Source organism: Uloborus diversus, chromosome 8 (genome assembly GCF_026930045.1).
Source record: "Uloborus diversus isolate 005 chromosome 8, Udiv.v.3.1, whole genome shotgun sequence".
NCBI classification, from domain to species: domain Eukaryota; kingdom Metazoa; phylum Arthropoda; class Arachnida; order Araneae; family Uloboridae; genus Uloborus; species Uloborus diversus.
Genome location: NC_072738.1, coordinates 114,226,374 through 114,243,158, shown reverse-complemented (window position 1 = coordinate 114,243,158; position 16,785 = coordinate 114,226,374). Strand labels below are relative to the sequence as shown.

At 31.3% G+C, this 16,785-nt stretch overlaps 1 protein-coding gene across 1 annotated transcript in view; it reads left to right on the top strand.

The window, feature by feature from the left end:
- The window catches only part of LOC129227296 (pleckstrin homology-like domain family B member 1), a 120,842-nt gene that overhangs the window by 24,015 nt on the left and 80,042 nt on the right, over nt 1-16,785 (top strand). Inside the window, exons 10-13 of the mRNA XM_054861834.1 lie at nt 4,548-4,658; nt 6,800-6,919; nt 8,475-8,523; nt 10,226-10,340. Coding sequence (XP_054717809.1) covers nt 4,548-4,658; nt 6,800-6,919; nt 8,475-8,523; nt 10,226-10,340 — 395 coding nt within the window. The remainder of the gene's footprint in view (nt 1-4,547; nt 4,659-6,799; nt 6,920-8,474; nt 8,524-10,225; nt 10,341-16,785) is intronic.

Here is a 16,785-nt window from a genome sequence, read left to right as displayed (position 1 = left end):
GTTTTAATAAAATTGCCAGAATGGGGATGAAAATAAAATAAAACTGTAGCCAAATTTAGATAAGTTTTTAAAAAGGAATTCCATTCAAATAAATGTTAAATAGCATGAAATTAAAACCTTAAAAACCTACCCATCCAGTTATTTGAATTTTTATGAATTATTCTTTATATATTTATTATTATTAGAGATGCACAGATTACTTGGTTGGTATATGGTTTTCTGCATATCGGAAGACAAACCAAATATTGGATTTGGCGGAGCCGATATTCGGCAACCGAATAGTAAACAAATTTGAAACTTCGTAAACAAACATTTTTTATGCAATGAATGAAAGTATCAGTATAATACCATTTCACAATATTAAATTATATTATTACTTATTAATTTTATCACATCTAAATTAATTTTAATGTTTGAAAAAACACTCAACTATTAAATTTAAAACGTAAGCTTTACTATTACAAACAAATATGGCCCAATAACCAAAAAAATAAAATAAAAATAATTTATAATTAGTAATAAATGTAGAACATTGATTTCATTAACTGCTAATTTTTCACATAAAATCATGGATGTAGGAACCTACCTCCATGCATAAAATGTGCAGCTAAAGTTATTTTTTAAAAAAGGAAAGAAGCACTTGGATTTTAAATTTTGTAGCATTTTTATTTCTAATTTTTACACCAGATGAAATATTAAATATTGTTTAAAAAACAACCTATTTAAAATTAATCTTTATAATCAAAGTGTAATTTGCAATTAATAACAAAAAATGAAAGTATCTGACTATGTTTCAAATTTCATTTCACATTTTTATTGATAGAATTATTTATAAGTTACTGAAGAGTAGCAGCATATCATTTCAATAAATTCTAAATTGTAATGAAATTTTAAGCAACTTGAGTTTGTATTTTTACTGGTAAATAAGATAAATGAAATATTATTAATGATATAATATGTTACCATGCATGATTATCTGTTATTGAATCTTTTTTTTTAAAGAAAGAAATTAACTATCCAGATATGTAAAATTAGATAGATAGGAATCTTCTTCCTACATGCATTAGTGCAGTTGAGGGTTACACAAGATGCCATAATGTCGAAATCCGTTGGAAGTTTGAAGAAAAAATATGACCATTTCAGTATCTTACAACATTCCCGAGTAGCATCAACTCATCGGCCGATCATCGGCCGTTCATCGAAATCCGATCAAACTTTGATCGGCCGATGATCGGATTCCGATGAGTTTTCATCGGAAATTGCTTCAATATGTCTCATCGGCAATAGTAGAATCCGATCATCGGAAGCCGATGAATTTTGTTCCCTATACCGATGAGATTTGGAGCAATATACAAGCAGTGCTGTTCCGAGGCGATGAATTTAGGATGAAAATACGATGAGAAGTAATACAGCTGCGATATAGGGACAAGCAGGAGGAAAAAAAATTAACAGTGGGAAGATGAGTCCACCATCTTGGATGATCACGTGACCCTTCCGCCATCTTTAAAACTTTCAGATGGGGTATTTTCGGATGACGTCATTTGGGACAATTTTTTAATGTATTTTAATTTTTTTAATAACTTGTTTACCTAATTTCTAATTTAACAACTTTTGATGAACGTGATTCGTGAGCTCAATCTAAGTCGCTTTAGCCGGGAATCGAACCCTAGACCTCTGGCATACGGGACTTATATGCTAACCACTAGACAAGTAATGCTCTTACCAAGTACCAAGGAGGAAAATAATGTATTAAATGGAAAATCATTTGTGGCGCCATCTATCGGGGGGCAAGGCCATGACAGATTTCTGAACGGAAAGTGAGAATTTTAATCAGTGAATAAACTTGTGGCGCTAGCTAGTGAAGAGTCGGAGTCGATCATTTTGCCCGCAAACCGAGTCGGAGTCGGTAATTTTGGGAGTCAAATTGAACGGAGTGGTTTTTTTTTGGAGATAAGAGAGAAATCATTCAAGAGTCGGAGTCTCATTTTGTTCGCAATTCCAGTGAGGTAATCGGGGTTGGAATCGTGGAGTTAAAGTTGAATTGATTTTGCAGCAAATCCGAGTAAACCCATCCAAAATCCAGGAGTCGGATTTGGAGTCTAAGTCTCAGTCATTTTAACTCCGATTCTCAACCCTATATGTTGATCGGTATAACCTTACGTTTGATCAATAGTCGGATATTCGAATAATAAAACTTATCCTATTTTAACACTTGGGAGATTTCCAAAATCCAAAAATTTTAGATTGGGAAAATTTTTATCGGAAAATTTAAACGCCCTACTTTTTTTAAGATTAAATGTAACTCGGCAAATTTTCATTGTAAAATTTGATCGTTAAGATCTCTTTTTCCGATGAAATGTAGCTCAGCAAATTTTCATCGAAAAATTTGATCGTTACGATTTCGTTTTTCAATGAAATTTCGCTCGAAAATTTTCATCGGAAAATTTGATCATTACGATCTCTTTTTCGGATGAAATTTTGCTTGGCAAATTTTCATCGGAAAATTTGATCGTTACAATCTTTTTTTCCGATGAAATACAGCTCGGCAAATTTTCATTGGAAAATTTGATCGTTACGATCTCTTTTTCCGATAAAATGTAGCTAGGCAAATTTTCATCGGAAAATTTGATTGTTACGATCTCTTTTTCCGATGAAATGTAGCTAGGCAAATTTTCATCGGAAAATTTGATCGTTACGATCTCTTTTTCTGATGAAATGCAGCTCGGCAAATTTTCAACGGGAAAATTGACCGTAAGGATATAGTTTTCCGATAAAAAACAGCTCATCGAAAACCGTTCTCGGATTCTGATCGCAACGATATCAGCGTGCATTACGCGATGAGTTTAGGAGGAGTAATTGATCGGCCGAGCAAAATCCGATGAGTTGATGCTACCTGGGTTGCTGGCATGATTTCACCACACATGCAAGATGGCGACCGATTACGGTTATCGCATCAAGAAATTCCCCCTGTGCTCCATCCTGCTATTTCTACATCCATGGTGTATTACATAAAAAAACTAAGGGGCTGAAGCCCCCTATCCCCTCCATTAGATCCACTAGTGCGAATAGGTATACAAAAACATTTACCACGCTATGACAAATTCACATGAGAGCAATGTCGAAAAATAGCATATGGGTGGTAGATTTTTGTGCAATAAATTTCTGTGCTATATCTGTACTTGTTCTTTTTTTTATTTCAAAATGGTACTTGCTTTTAAAATATCCCTCTTATTTTCAGTAATATTAAACTGGTAACATAAAAGAATTCCACCAATATTGCAAATCTGCTTTAAGAAAATTATAAACAGACCAAAAAATGTCGTTTTTGATAAAAGTTCAAAAACTTAATGTCCATTGGCAGAGCTGCCAACTGCTAAGAAAAAATCATAGTTTTGCGAATTACAGCTTCAAACTACGACGCTACGAAAACGAGTTCAAAACTTACGATTTTCTGCTTTTTTAATTTTTAATTCAAATACAAAAAAAAAGCATGAAAATCAAACCGGTAAGTTCAGAAAATCAAACTTCTACACATGTGCTGATGGTCTCTGCACAACAAACATCGTTCATCAAAAGTTGCATAATATAAAGATGGATCAGTTTTTAGATCGCGACGCTGATCCAGTCATTGAATCTTCGGCAAAAAAGCAGAAAAACTGCCAAAAATTCCGTGAAGATTATAAATTTTTTTATTCCATATTAATATTTTCTGTATAATATTTGAAATTTGTTAAGTATCATTGTTTTTATTCTTTATACTGTTGACAATTCATCACTGTGTTTAAATTTGCGGCAGCAGCCTCGCCCCCCCTCCCCCCCCCGCAAAATGCTGTTATGATTTTGGATTTTCAAAAGTTGGCAGCTCTGTCCATTGGCATTGAAAGATCACCTCAAGTTCTCTGATAGAGCTAATATTTCACATGCATCGCTGTTTTGTTGATTGAAACAGTGGAAGCAAATTTTTTCTAAAGGTGAAAATAAGGGCTACCCTAATATTTGGTGGTCCTGTTATTCATAAATTAAAATGTTAAAAATATGCCATCTGCACCAAATATTACAAAATGGGAGCAACATCTTGAGAAGTAAGTTTTTAGACAACAAAATTTCTGAACTCTTAAAATACTTACACAAATTTTCTTCACACGGCTTTGCTTTCTTTAGGAGGAGCTATTTGATTTTGAGATGATGAATATGATGTCTCAAAAATCGTGTATTTTACTTAATTGTCACATATGATTGTAATTTTATGTTGTCTAAAAACTCATGAGGCAGGAAGATTTTCAAAATTTTACAGCCCCTCCCCCAACACTTTTGATCCTGCCACATCCTGAGACACCTCTATGCAAATTGTTTTGCAAAATTATGAGTAAAACTTTTTCCACTTGATAATATATTTTTTATATGTATGAAACTGCTTGATCTGTTCCTACTCGCTTCTTTGTGAAGATATTTATGGCTGCATATAAAAATGTTTGCCTTCACTTTTAAAGCTGTTAGGAAAAGTTTTCTATTACTATTAACTTTTAGTGTGTTGATTTTTATTTCAGATTGAGTTAAGTGAATTAACCAAGCAAAAGCAATCTCTGACCGCTCAGATGGATAAAGAGAAGTTAAAGTGTGAAAGTCAATTACAAATATTCACTGAACAGCTACGGCAGGTAATTGGATTTTTTTATGTTTGCTTTTGTTATCAATTTAAAATTCATTATTTTTGCTAAACATTTTTATCGTTTTTTTTTTTTTTTTTGGTTTTCTTTAGTACTAAAGGCCTAAAACATGTTGCAAATTTTCAAAATATATTTGTTTTACATTAAAAATGAATGAGTTGCTTAAATCAGTGTTGAACAACTATTTTACTCACCACTTAGGAAATTAAGTACAATTTATTGAAACAAATACTTGTTTTCAGTTAAATTTTGATGTATGGGAACCCTTGATGTCTGGAAAAGTTTTTTTTCTTGTTTAAGCTCTTATACAAAATATATGTTTATTATCTATAATTATTTATATTATCTATAATTATCTTGAAATTTATTTTTCAAAAACCTTGATGAACTGAAATTTTCTCTTAAATGGGGGGTAAAAGATTTGACTTTTTTCTCCTTTACAAATCTTGTAGTAGAATCAGTTCTGGAAGTATTTGCTTGTAGTTTTCACCTCTTTTCCTTGAAAGTATGAGAATAAGGAATTTGAGAAAGATAACATGGGAGTGTGAATATGAAAGAGGCGCTGTAATCTTTTTTTTTTTAATCATCTGTGTTTTCACCAAAGGTTAGATTCTTTGCTCTTTTCTTCTGCTTTAAAACAGGTGCCTGCTTTACTTTTGCCTTTGATGACAGAGTTAATTTTTCATAGCTGGCCACTTTTTAAGCAAAAACATCAAAATGTGTTCCTATTCCACTTTTTTAACTCCGGCAAACAAGACTGTTTAAAAGCTTAAGTTGAACAAGGCATCTATTGAATTTAAATCTTGTTTGAAATGATGTGGATGAAAATAAACTGGAAAAAGTCGAAACTGCTTTTCATTTCTAAATCCCTTCTGTTACACTTGACACATTAATTAAAAAAAAAAAAACATCCAAGTTATTGAGAAAAATGGGATGATGAAAATCGGTAAAAAATGAAAATCTAGAAGTCTGATTGTTCAGAAATATCTAATTAGTCAAAAAATTGGATACTAAAATATTGTTACATTGAATCAGAATTGTATATAAATTTTAAATCTAGCTAAATGTTGAGCAGAATAGCTTTTTAATTGTCATTCAAGGTATAGAATATATATTTTTAAAATTTGTGTAATGTTGTGTAAAACTTAGTAGTGTAGTTTTTTCAAAACCTTTATAACTCAAAATTTTTTTATTTAATGTTTTTTCTCTTTCTGAGAGATTCAAGATATCAAAGTCTTATTTTATTTATGAAAGTTATTAAAAAGAATAAAATAGTTGAAAAGATTTATACCGCTTGTTTATTTTGAAAATAAAATTAATAAATAAGTAGAAAATCACCCAACATTTTTTGCACTATTGTTTTCTAATTTTCACTTGTTTCTAGTTTTTTTTTTTTTTTTTTTTTACTTATATGAAAAAATGGAGAATTTTTAAATAATTCTATATGATCTTCCAATGCATTGAATAGTTCTTTAAGAAAAATATTTTTTTTTGGATATAGAAAGAAGAAAAAAACTGGAAACAAATATTTTATAGTAAATAAATAAATAAATAAAATGAAGTAAATTACTGAAAAATCTTAATTCTGCATTTGTTATGAATGAATGAATATATAAATGAATGGCTATGAATGAATAAATGAATTAAAGCTTTTCATATCATAGTCTATTTCACATTTTATCAATATAAATGGTAGTAAAAATTGAACAAATTCATGTAAAGTGTTTTCTATTATTTAAAGAAGAAAGTAAGCCAAGATTGTTTTAAACATGAGTCTAGCTTTCAATGTTTTTAATGCTGTTTTTATTCAGCTACTAACGCTCTTTTTGATTCTGTTTAGTCTAAATAAGGCAGTAGGACATTACTTCCCACCAAGTTTGATTAAAGTTGTCCCTTAAGAAATATTTAAGTATTTGATAAGATTATACCTTTGCAGAGCTGAGGGAAGCTTAATATATCAATGATAAACCCCCAGGGGACAAAATAAGACTAAAATTAAAAAATTTCAAAGGCTTAAATGAGTTTTGTCAATCAATCTCAATCCGAAAAATAATTTTAATGTTCCTCTAATATGTAAAAAAGGTCAAAATGATTCATACATTAATTATTCTTTCTTCATTTCTTTAATATAGGAAGTTTCAAAACTGGATCAAATTCATAGCAAACTGAAAGCTCTTACTAGTGTGAAACCTGGAGGTACTCCATGCTCTAGTCCAGATAGTAGTCCCCGAACTTCAGATTCTGATATTGAGGTAGGCAGTAATGGAAAATATGCATTTGTCTTAAATTTGAAGAATAGTCATTTAAATTCATGAAATTTTTAAATTTTATTTTTAGTCTTAGAATACTGCTAAAAATTTTGAGTTTACTTCTGCAATTTGTTACTGAACTGTGACACTTATGTCATGTGAGATTTAAAAACAAGGTTTTTGGCAAACTACATTTTGAAAAAACTCACCTGAGTTTTTTCAGTGGATCCACTGGGGAAAAAGTTTTTTTTTTTTAGAATTTATTATTTTTATGTGTGCTACACTTACTTCAGGAAAAACATAATTCTTAGGATAATTTTTGTCATACCTTTAGGTTTCCTAAAACACATATCGGAATAAGCTTTAAGTTAATTTTGGTATTTATGGGAATTTTTTAAATTATTTTTTATTCTTTTCTTTTCTGTTTTTTTCTTTTTTGTGTGTATGTGTGTGCTATATACATTAAAAATTAAAAATATTTGCAATCCAAATCGAAGATTATTTTATATTCATTAATTTGATCAAATTTTCATTTTCGAATTTCTCTGCAAAACATTCAAAAAGGGGATTCTCTTTTGTAATAGCAGCTTGAGACTGATTGGATTAGGCAAAGCAATAGAAAATGTCTCTTTGAAAAGCATAAAGTGAGGATAAAAAGTTATAAAAACTCATTCCATAGTCTGAGCTAAGGCAGAATTGCAAACAAACGCCAAACAGCTCTGTTACTGCATCCAGAAATAGCAGTTTCACCCTTATTTTGGGCTCATCAGTGGTCTGGAGTTGCTATAAAGTATTAGTAATTCTTTTCTTACAATTCTGCCTGAACTCAGACTATGGGGTGGTTATTTGCAGCTTTATATGCCAATTTTTATCTTCGCTTTTTCAAGGTGGATCTGTACTATGTCCGGGATTCTCTTACTAGTGTGCTAAAATATTTTTAGCTACCAGTTTGAAGATATCAATTCATTTCAGCTTAATTTTTAGGTTGTAAATCTATAGTTCGGTTATGGCTATCCCAGATTGATGAGCCCCAAACAAGGGCAAAACTGTTTTCTCTGAACCCTGTAATTGAGTTGCAATTTAACCTTATTAGTTCCGACTAAGGAGCAGTTATTTCTAGTTTTATGTTTAATAGTGGAAGAGCTACATCTTTTTAATCGTCATAAATATTTCATAACCTTTGATATATTTTGTGTTCCAAGTATTAGTTTATACAATTCTTTATTCTAATTCAATTGAAGTTTTTCAACAATTTTTCAAAGAAGAAGACAATTTTTCAAAATTCTCAATTGGAATCCCGGAATTACAAAAAAGTATTTATTGATATAATTTTAAGATTTTCCCTCCTCTGAGTTTTCATGATATCCTTTATGTGCACTTAAAATTTTTTCCCGCAATGCAAAGGATGCAGCATACTTTTAGTTTTTGTACATGATACTACAATGAATGCAAATTAGAAAACTGAGTTTGACCTTGTCTTTTTATGCATGTATGATCTTTATGTAACTAAATCAGTTTTTTTTTTTTTTTTTTTGTAAATGAATTTCTTTTTTTCTAGATCCAAAGAAATGGTGGTTGGAATGTTCAGCATCGTTTAGTTTTAGATGGTAAATATAATAAGCTTCCTTGTTGATTTTTGTGCTGGTTGTTTATGCATAAAACCAAATATCACATATTATAACATAATAAATACAGTCAACACTCTCAAATATTTAGTTTCAAACCTTGAAAGTTTTCAAGGAACTCTCATAGTTCATAGCAAGAATTTATCAAATGAAATATATAACCATCAGTCATATGAGTAAAATGTGAGTAGAAGTGTTTTTTTTTTTTTTTTATAATTTTTTAAAGCATTTACTATGGCTCTTTGTTGCGTGTATTTTATTGACTTTTACTACAAAAAATGTCAATTGAAGGGAAAAAAAAGAAGCTAAATTTGATTAGTCTTGAATCACATTTTGCAAAGAAAAAAAAATAGTAAAAGAGTGCAATATGAACTTAAATGTTAAACAATATCACTTGCATTATTACATTGGGAGACATACTCTATTGTAACTTGTTAGGAGAAGGGCTATTGCTGACAGCATTAAAAAAAAAATACTACAACTTACTAAATTTTGCTCTTTGGTCCCTTAAAATGCTTCCCTTTGATTTGATGGTTTTCCAGATATCCTCGTTTTCATTTGTTTTATCCCATTGAAATCTGATTTAAACATCCCTGTGAAGTTAAATATGATGACAACACTGAAAATAAATATCATCTTGTCATCGAGGAAAAATTAGAAAACATTCCGCTTACAGTTAAAACATCAATTTTCCAAAGCCAAGAGGGGGGGGGGAGCAGGGGCAGGCCCTGGCCCACCTAATTTACAAGCCTGTTAGGGACATCTGAAAAACTGATCAAACTATGAAGAGATATGTAACCTTCTACACTTTTGGGGGGAAAAAACATTTGATTTCTATTCTACTCCATCATAGGCAAATGTGCCTTGTCATTCAATTTCATTTTGATTATAATATATTTTTTTTCTGGAAAAAAAAAACTTTCTCTTTTAAGTTTAAGGTTTAGATTTTTGGAATATTATCCCTTTTTCTGTTTTCTGCATTTAGATTTTTTTTAAAATTGTATTATTATTTTTTAAAGCATAGGGTTAGGACAAAGCATTTTCCATAAAAATTATTATTATTGTTATTATTATTATTATTTTTGTGTTTTCTGTAGAATTTAACAATTAAAAGCTGCAAAATTTTATAAGGAGAAAACATGAAAATAGTGACCTAGTAGGGAGGGGGGGATATCCCAAATGACAACGCATAGGATTCCTCCTAAAAGAGTTATTCATTTTATTTTTAAAAAAACTTTGTTTTGTCATTTTTTATTTACTGATATCCAACATATCAGTATTCAACATATTGTATTCTTTAAAATAATGATAGTTTTTTAAAAAGAAATATGTTAAAAACATAGATAAAATCAATTCTGAATTTCTTTCTTTTTTTTTTTTTATCAGGCTGAGCCAGTTTCAGAGTTGACTGTTTTGCAACTATGCATTGAAACTTTTTATTTATATACATATTTATTTATATCTTGACAGAGCAGTTTCAAACTTTCAAATATTTAAAACATAGGATAACAAAAATAAGTGAAATATGCTCCAAATAGGACAGCACCTGAAACATTCAAGATACCAAACATATAATCATTCATTTGTCACACACTACACACATTACTTTTGTATTGGTTTGTTTTATTTGAATACATGGTCTTGTGTGACTCAAACAAAAGCAATATTTTTTTCCTTTTTTTAGATAATATATTGCCCAGGCAGCATCATTCAGAAGAAAGAAGTGAAAATTGTAATAGTTTTCATAGTTTTGAATCTGAATCATCTAGTCTTACAAGTTCTGATACTGGTGGAGACAAGTAAGTTTTGATTTAAACATTCCTTGTTTGATATATTGAAAAATGTACTGCAGTGAAACTCCGATATTATATCCCCCAAATCTACTTTCCCCCCGCATTTCACGTTTTTTCTTCTAGTCCCAGTTTTTTGTTTACTAATGATGTTAATTTAACCCGAATAAAAAGTTTGTTATTCATGAGTTTCCAGCATTTCACGTTTTTCTTGGGAAGTGAAAGGAAGAAAAATGTTCTAAAATAAGCAATATCACTCATTTGAAAGAAGAGTGCTATATTACAAAGAAATGAAATTTTACAGGAGAAGCATTTGAAGTTGCACGCTTCAGGCAATTTGCATTAAGAAAAATAAGTTTGCTTTGCTCTCCAGTGGTTCATATTCGGATAAAAAATCTGTCATTATTTTCCAAAGAAGACAATGTCATTTGAAGCCCTTTTAGCGAAAAAGAAAATGAAAAATTTCATATTGTGGCACTCTTCTTCCAAACGAGCGATATGTTTCTTTCTGTGTTTTTTTTTAAAGCTAATCCCCTCTGTTGAAAGTTAATCTATGAAAATGGAAATGCTACTACTCCATCCGCAGCCGACCTTATACACCTATCGTCCGCCAATGAAAATGATGCACAGCCCATGCCTTCATTCAGTATTGCATTAATGAGCTTACAGATTGGGAAAGACAATTTTCTTTTTCATAAAGATCAGGAAAAAAACTTACAAAGTATTTCAATCCTGGAAGATGCTTCATTTACTTTGAACTCAATGACTAAAAAACCAATCCACTATTATGGTTTATTTTCAACCCAATGCTTGGATTCGCAACAAAATGTTAAAATGATCTAAAATGGTTGCATTATAATGTTCATTTTATGAAATACAGATATTATACCTTTTAAATGTTTCACTGTAAATTCAAGCTTGCATTAGGAGATATTTTCTTAGTTTTATTTTTTTTGTAAATTCACGATTGTTGTGGTGAACTTGTTATTAATTTTGAGAAATCAGCTCTTTGTTAAAGTATGTAATACAGTCAAGGCTCTATAGAATGGCCTCCTATTACTGCGACCCTTCCATTATAGCGACCGATGCATGAAGTTCCATTTCCAATTCCATAGATGCAATGTTATTTTACCGTCCATTAGAGCGTCCAAACTGACCCTTTATTCCAATATAACGTCCAAAACTAAGTTTCAATTTTTGTATTATCCTCAGGATTACCTATTCGAAAACTAATAGTTAAACATTTTATGTTTCTGAAAGTAAAATATTACCTTTGAAAGAATTATTTGTTGGTGCAGGGTCAAAGAAGTGATGAAAACCAAATGCACATAGTAGACATTACGAATTATATTTTTTTGAAAAAATCAAAAAAGCGGTAAACTTCTACAATTGCAGCAGAAAATTTTTAAAAAGAGAAAGAAACTAACAAAAAACTTTTTAAATTATTTTGTTATATTGTTAGTTTTTCGATTCTGTTTTAAAACGAGCGTAACTATGAGCAATTATGAGCAATTATTGAGCAATTATGAGCAATTATTCGTGCAGTTTAAAAAAGGACTTAAGAACATGCCGCATGTTATAGCGACCTCTCACGTTGTAATGACCTCTCATTAGAGAAAAAGATTTTGTTTCAACAACAGGGGTCATTTTAACTAGCATCGCGTGGACTGTAGAAAACTTTTTAAAAAATAGAGGTACAAGACCAGAATGAAGGTATCAGTATGAAAGTGACATATATACAGGATTTAATGTGTGTGAGAGGGGGGATTGTTTTCATCCTTCAAGTATCAAACTGAATTGAAAATGCCAAATGCATTTTTGAAGATCAAATTGATGGTCTCAGCTCTTAAAAGTACGAAACAAGGCTCTATGCATTGAAAAAATATCTATAAAAACAGTAAATAATAGTGTTGGTGTTCTAAAAGAACAATGATGCAGCTGCTAAAACAAATGTCACAGCAGACCAAAAAGAAGAAAAAAAATATTTGAAATACTTAGTGTGAAAATAAATTGACTGAAAATAATGACTAAGACGTTTCTAGCACATATTCTTTAATTAAGACTTGGGCTTTTTATATTAAGACTTAGTGTTAAAAATTTTTTCAACCTTTAATCAATCTTGTCGTTGTTCCTTCAAACTTTGCTTAAGCAGTCCAGGGACGTAACTAGAGGGGGGCAGACGGGGCTCGTGCCCCGGGCGCCTGATTTTAGGGGCGCTAAACTGACTAAGTAAATGCTCAAATTTATTTTTTGTAAAAGAAAAAAAAAAAAGAAAACATTTTTAAAAGTCCAAAAAAGATCTCCTCAGTGTAGGCGCAGGCAGAAAGCTTGCATGGTTTGTTATTTTTAATAACCAGGCGCAAGTTCGATCCATATATTTAATGAAAGCAATGATTATATACAATGTGATGAATATATTTGCATATGAAAAAACATTGTGAACTAAAATATATAATACATAATCGCCTACCTTTGGTAGTGTGTAGAACGAAACATGTTGTATAGATAATGGCTGACTGGAGAGTACTGCGCAGTTCGATTCGCAAGAGTTACAATTAATATGATATAAGTGCGTTTATTAAAGACGCTTAAGGCGACATCTGGTGATCTGAAAAATAGTGAAAGGCATTAAAGTTCTGCATTAAGTTTCTGTAAGCAAAATGTTCTATCATATCCCCTGGTTTTGTTATAGAAACTTAAACCAGGTTCATTTTATCCCTACAGTACTGGTATTTTACTTTAGGAAGAGGTTTAGTCATTATATCTGCAAGCATCTCATTAGTTGGAAGATAGTCCAAGTCTATAATGTTTCTGTTGATCAAGTCTTTGATGTGATGATACTTTGTATCAATGTGTTTGGTTCGTGAACTGAATTTCTCAGACTGCACCAGCTTTATTGTGGATTGGTTATCTTCAAACACTTTTACTGGCAATGACTGAAAAAGTTCCAAGTCGTTTGTGAGTTTTAGCAGCCATAAAAGTTCTTGCATTGCTTCAGACAGAGCTATATATTCAGCTTCAGCTGACGATAATGAAACTGTAGTTTGTTTCCTCGATGCCCATGAAATTAGTGAGTTTCCGAGAAATATCAGGTATCCAGATGTTGATTTCCTGTCATGCTGGTCTTGTGCAAAATCTGCATCCGTGTAAACAGTTAAAGTTGGTGCTGATTTTGCTTTTAATTGTAAACAAATTTCTTTTGTACAGTTTAAATATCTGATGTCTTTCTTTATTGCGTTCCAGTCCTTTTGGGTAGGATTATTGCATCTTCTGCTTAGTATGTGAACTGCTGAAGTTATATCTGGACGTGTAACAGTCGAGATAAACATAAGACTTCCAATTGCTTGCCTGTATTGATCATTCGAAGTTAGAAGATATTCTTCTTTTTGCAAACTGTAATAATTCGTTTCCATTGGTGTGCTGGTTGGTTTAGCATCATCCAATCCAAACTGTTTCACAAGTTGATCGATTTTATTTTTCTGTGAGAGCATAAAACTTCCATCCTTTTTCCTGTTAACTTCCATGCCTAGAAAATATTTGGTTTCTCTCAGTGATGTTATTTTATAACTTTTCTGCAAATCACCTATTATATTCTTGGTTAACTTTTCTTCTTTTGCTGTTATCAAGATATCGTCAACATAAACGATTAGATTTATTCTATCTTCATTAGTTCCTTTTGTAAATAAACAGGGGTCAGCTTTGCTTTGTGAGAATCCGAGATTCGTCAATGTCTTTTCCATTTCAATATTCCAACATCTTGCAGCTTGCTTTAAACCATAAATTGATTTTCTTAGCTTGCAAACTTTGTTTTTATGATTTGGATCTTCAAACCCATCTGGTTGTAGCATATAAATTTCTTCGTCTAGTTTACCATTCAGGAAAGCTGTTTTAACATCTACTTGATACACTTTTGCCTTGTTAATTGCTGCCCAACTAAGAAAAGTGCGAATTGTTGTATGTCTGACGACTGGCGAATATGTTTGATCAAAATCAATTTTGTACTTTTGTGTAAAACCTTTTACAACAATTCTTGCTCTGCATTTCACTTCTTGACCGTTTTCGTCATATTTAGTTTTGAAAATCCACTTGTTTCCAACTGCACGTTTTCCTTCAGGTAGTTCGGTCAGTTCATAGGTATCATTTTCTTTTAAGGACTGTATTTCTTCTTTCATAGCTGTGAACCATTTTTCTTGCTCCAATTTTGGTAATCTCAGTACGTCAACAAAAGATTGTGGATCTCTATTTTCATGTAACATTGGAAGATTTGTTTCAGCCTTGTATATCAACCTTTCTGGTGGAATACCTTTTGTTTTTCTGCTTGATCTTCTTTGAAGATTTTCTTCTTCCTCTACTTCTACTACTCCTTCATTTGTTTGCTCATGTTCTTTTTCTAACACTTCTTCACTGCAGTCTTCATGTTGCTGAGGCAGATTAAAGTGAATTAAATCCGATTGATCGATATAATAATCTTCTGCTCCTTCCTTCGATTCATGAATCTCTTCAGAAAATTTTACTGTTCTGCTTACTACTATTTTTCTTCCACCTGTATAGATTCTGTATCCTCTACTTCTCATATCATATCCTACAAAGGTTCCTTCTATTGCTTTTTCATCAAGTTTCCTCCGTTTCTGTTTGTGAACGTACATGTATGCTTTGCATCCAAAAACTTTCAAATGACCCAAATTTGGCTTTTGTCCGTTCCAAAGTTCGTAAGGGGTCTTCGGAGCTGCTTTTGTAGGCAATCGATTTTGAAGATAATTTGCTGTTGAAACTGCTTCTGCCCAAAAACTTTTTGGTAACTTTGAGTTTATAAGCATAGCAATAGTCATTTCAAGTAGAGATCTGTTTTTGCGTTCAGCCGTTCCATTAGAAGACGGTGAGTAAGGAACTGTGGTTTGATGAGAAATTCCTAGCTCTTTGAAGTAATTTTCCATTTCTTTGTTACAGTATTCTCTTCCATTGTCGGACCTTATTGCTTTAATCTTCATTCTGAATTTATTAGTTGTTGATGATACATATTCTTTGAATTTATCAAAAACTTCATCTTTTGAAGAAAGAAAATACACATAAGTATACCGCGAATAATCATCAATAAAAGTTAAAAAATATCTTTTTCCGCCTAAACTTTCAACTTCAAATGGGCCTGCTAAATCAGTGTGGATTAAATTTAAAATCTGTTCTGATCTAGAATTAGCATTCTTAGGATATGGTTTCTCCGTTAACTTAGCTTTTATGCATATTGAACAATCTAAGTTATGCGAACAGTTTTTAATTTGTATTCCTCTTGCTAAGTCATCCTTCATTATTTTCTTGATCGCTTCAAAACTTCTATGGCCTAATCTTTGATGCCATTTTAAAATACAGTTTGAATCCGAGCAAGTAACATCTTTTTCAGATACGGTAAACGACCTTTCATCACTTTTAATTATATCCAGTTTGAATAAACCATTAGTTGGTTCTCCTTTCAGTATAATCTTATTATTTTTCGTAACTGTGCATTTATCACTTTCGAATTTAACAACACAACCATTATCAGTACACGCTTTTACAGATAATAAATTGCTATCTAAGTCTGGTACATATAAAACATTTTCCAACTTGATTCTGTTTATTGTGTTGTCAAAAGATTTCACTTTGAAACGTATATCACCAATACCTTGAGATTTTAGTTTCTCCCCATTCGCAATAGTCACACTTTGCTTCTTACTTTTATCTAGCTGACAGAAAAGATTTAAATTACGCGCCATATGTGAAGTGGCACCTAAATCAATCAGAAATTCAGTATCTTCTGCTAAATTAGAATATTCATTTGTTATTAAAACCGATTCATCTAACTCACTACAGTAAGCATCCCCGTTATTTAATGCATTGGTTTCATTCCCGTTATTTATGGCTTCAGATTCCCAAGCACACTTGCTTCTTTCTTTATATTTCACTTCTGCGTTGGAGTTATTTGGCTTGTACTGATCTTGAGCGCTGCGGAATCTGCATTCGTTAGTGAAATTTTTATTTTTGTAGTTTTGTTTCGGCTTTGAATCACGAGAGGCACCGCCTGCTTGTTGATTTAAATAATAGCATTGATCTCGAAAATGGTTATTTCTTTTACAAATATCGCAATACTTTTTCGTGAATCTTTTACTGGTTCCTTTCAAAGCCATAGAATCTACTTTGTTACGAACTTGTTTCATTTCTTCTCTACGCGTATATTCTATATTCGTCTATTAATTTCCCTTTTACATATTCCAAAGTTAATTCATCTTCCGATTTACTTTCTATCTCTATCGCAGTTATTAAGTTACTGTATGAATTTGGCAATGAACATAACAGAATCGCTATTAAGTTATTTTCTTTCACTTCTTCGCCAATGCTTCTTAATTTTTCCGTTAATTCTAAGACTTCGGTAATATGATCTTGAATTTTCGAGTTTTCATAGTATTTAATAGAATATAATTTT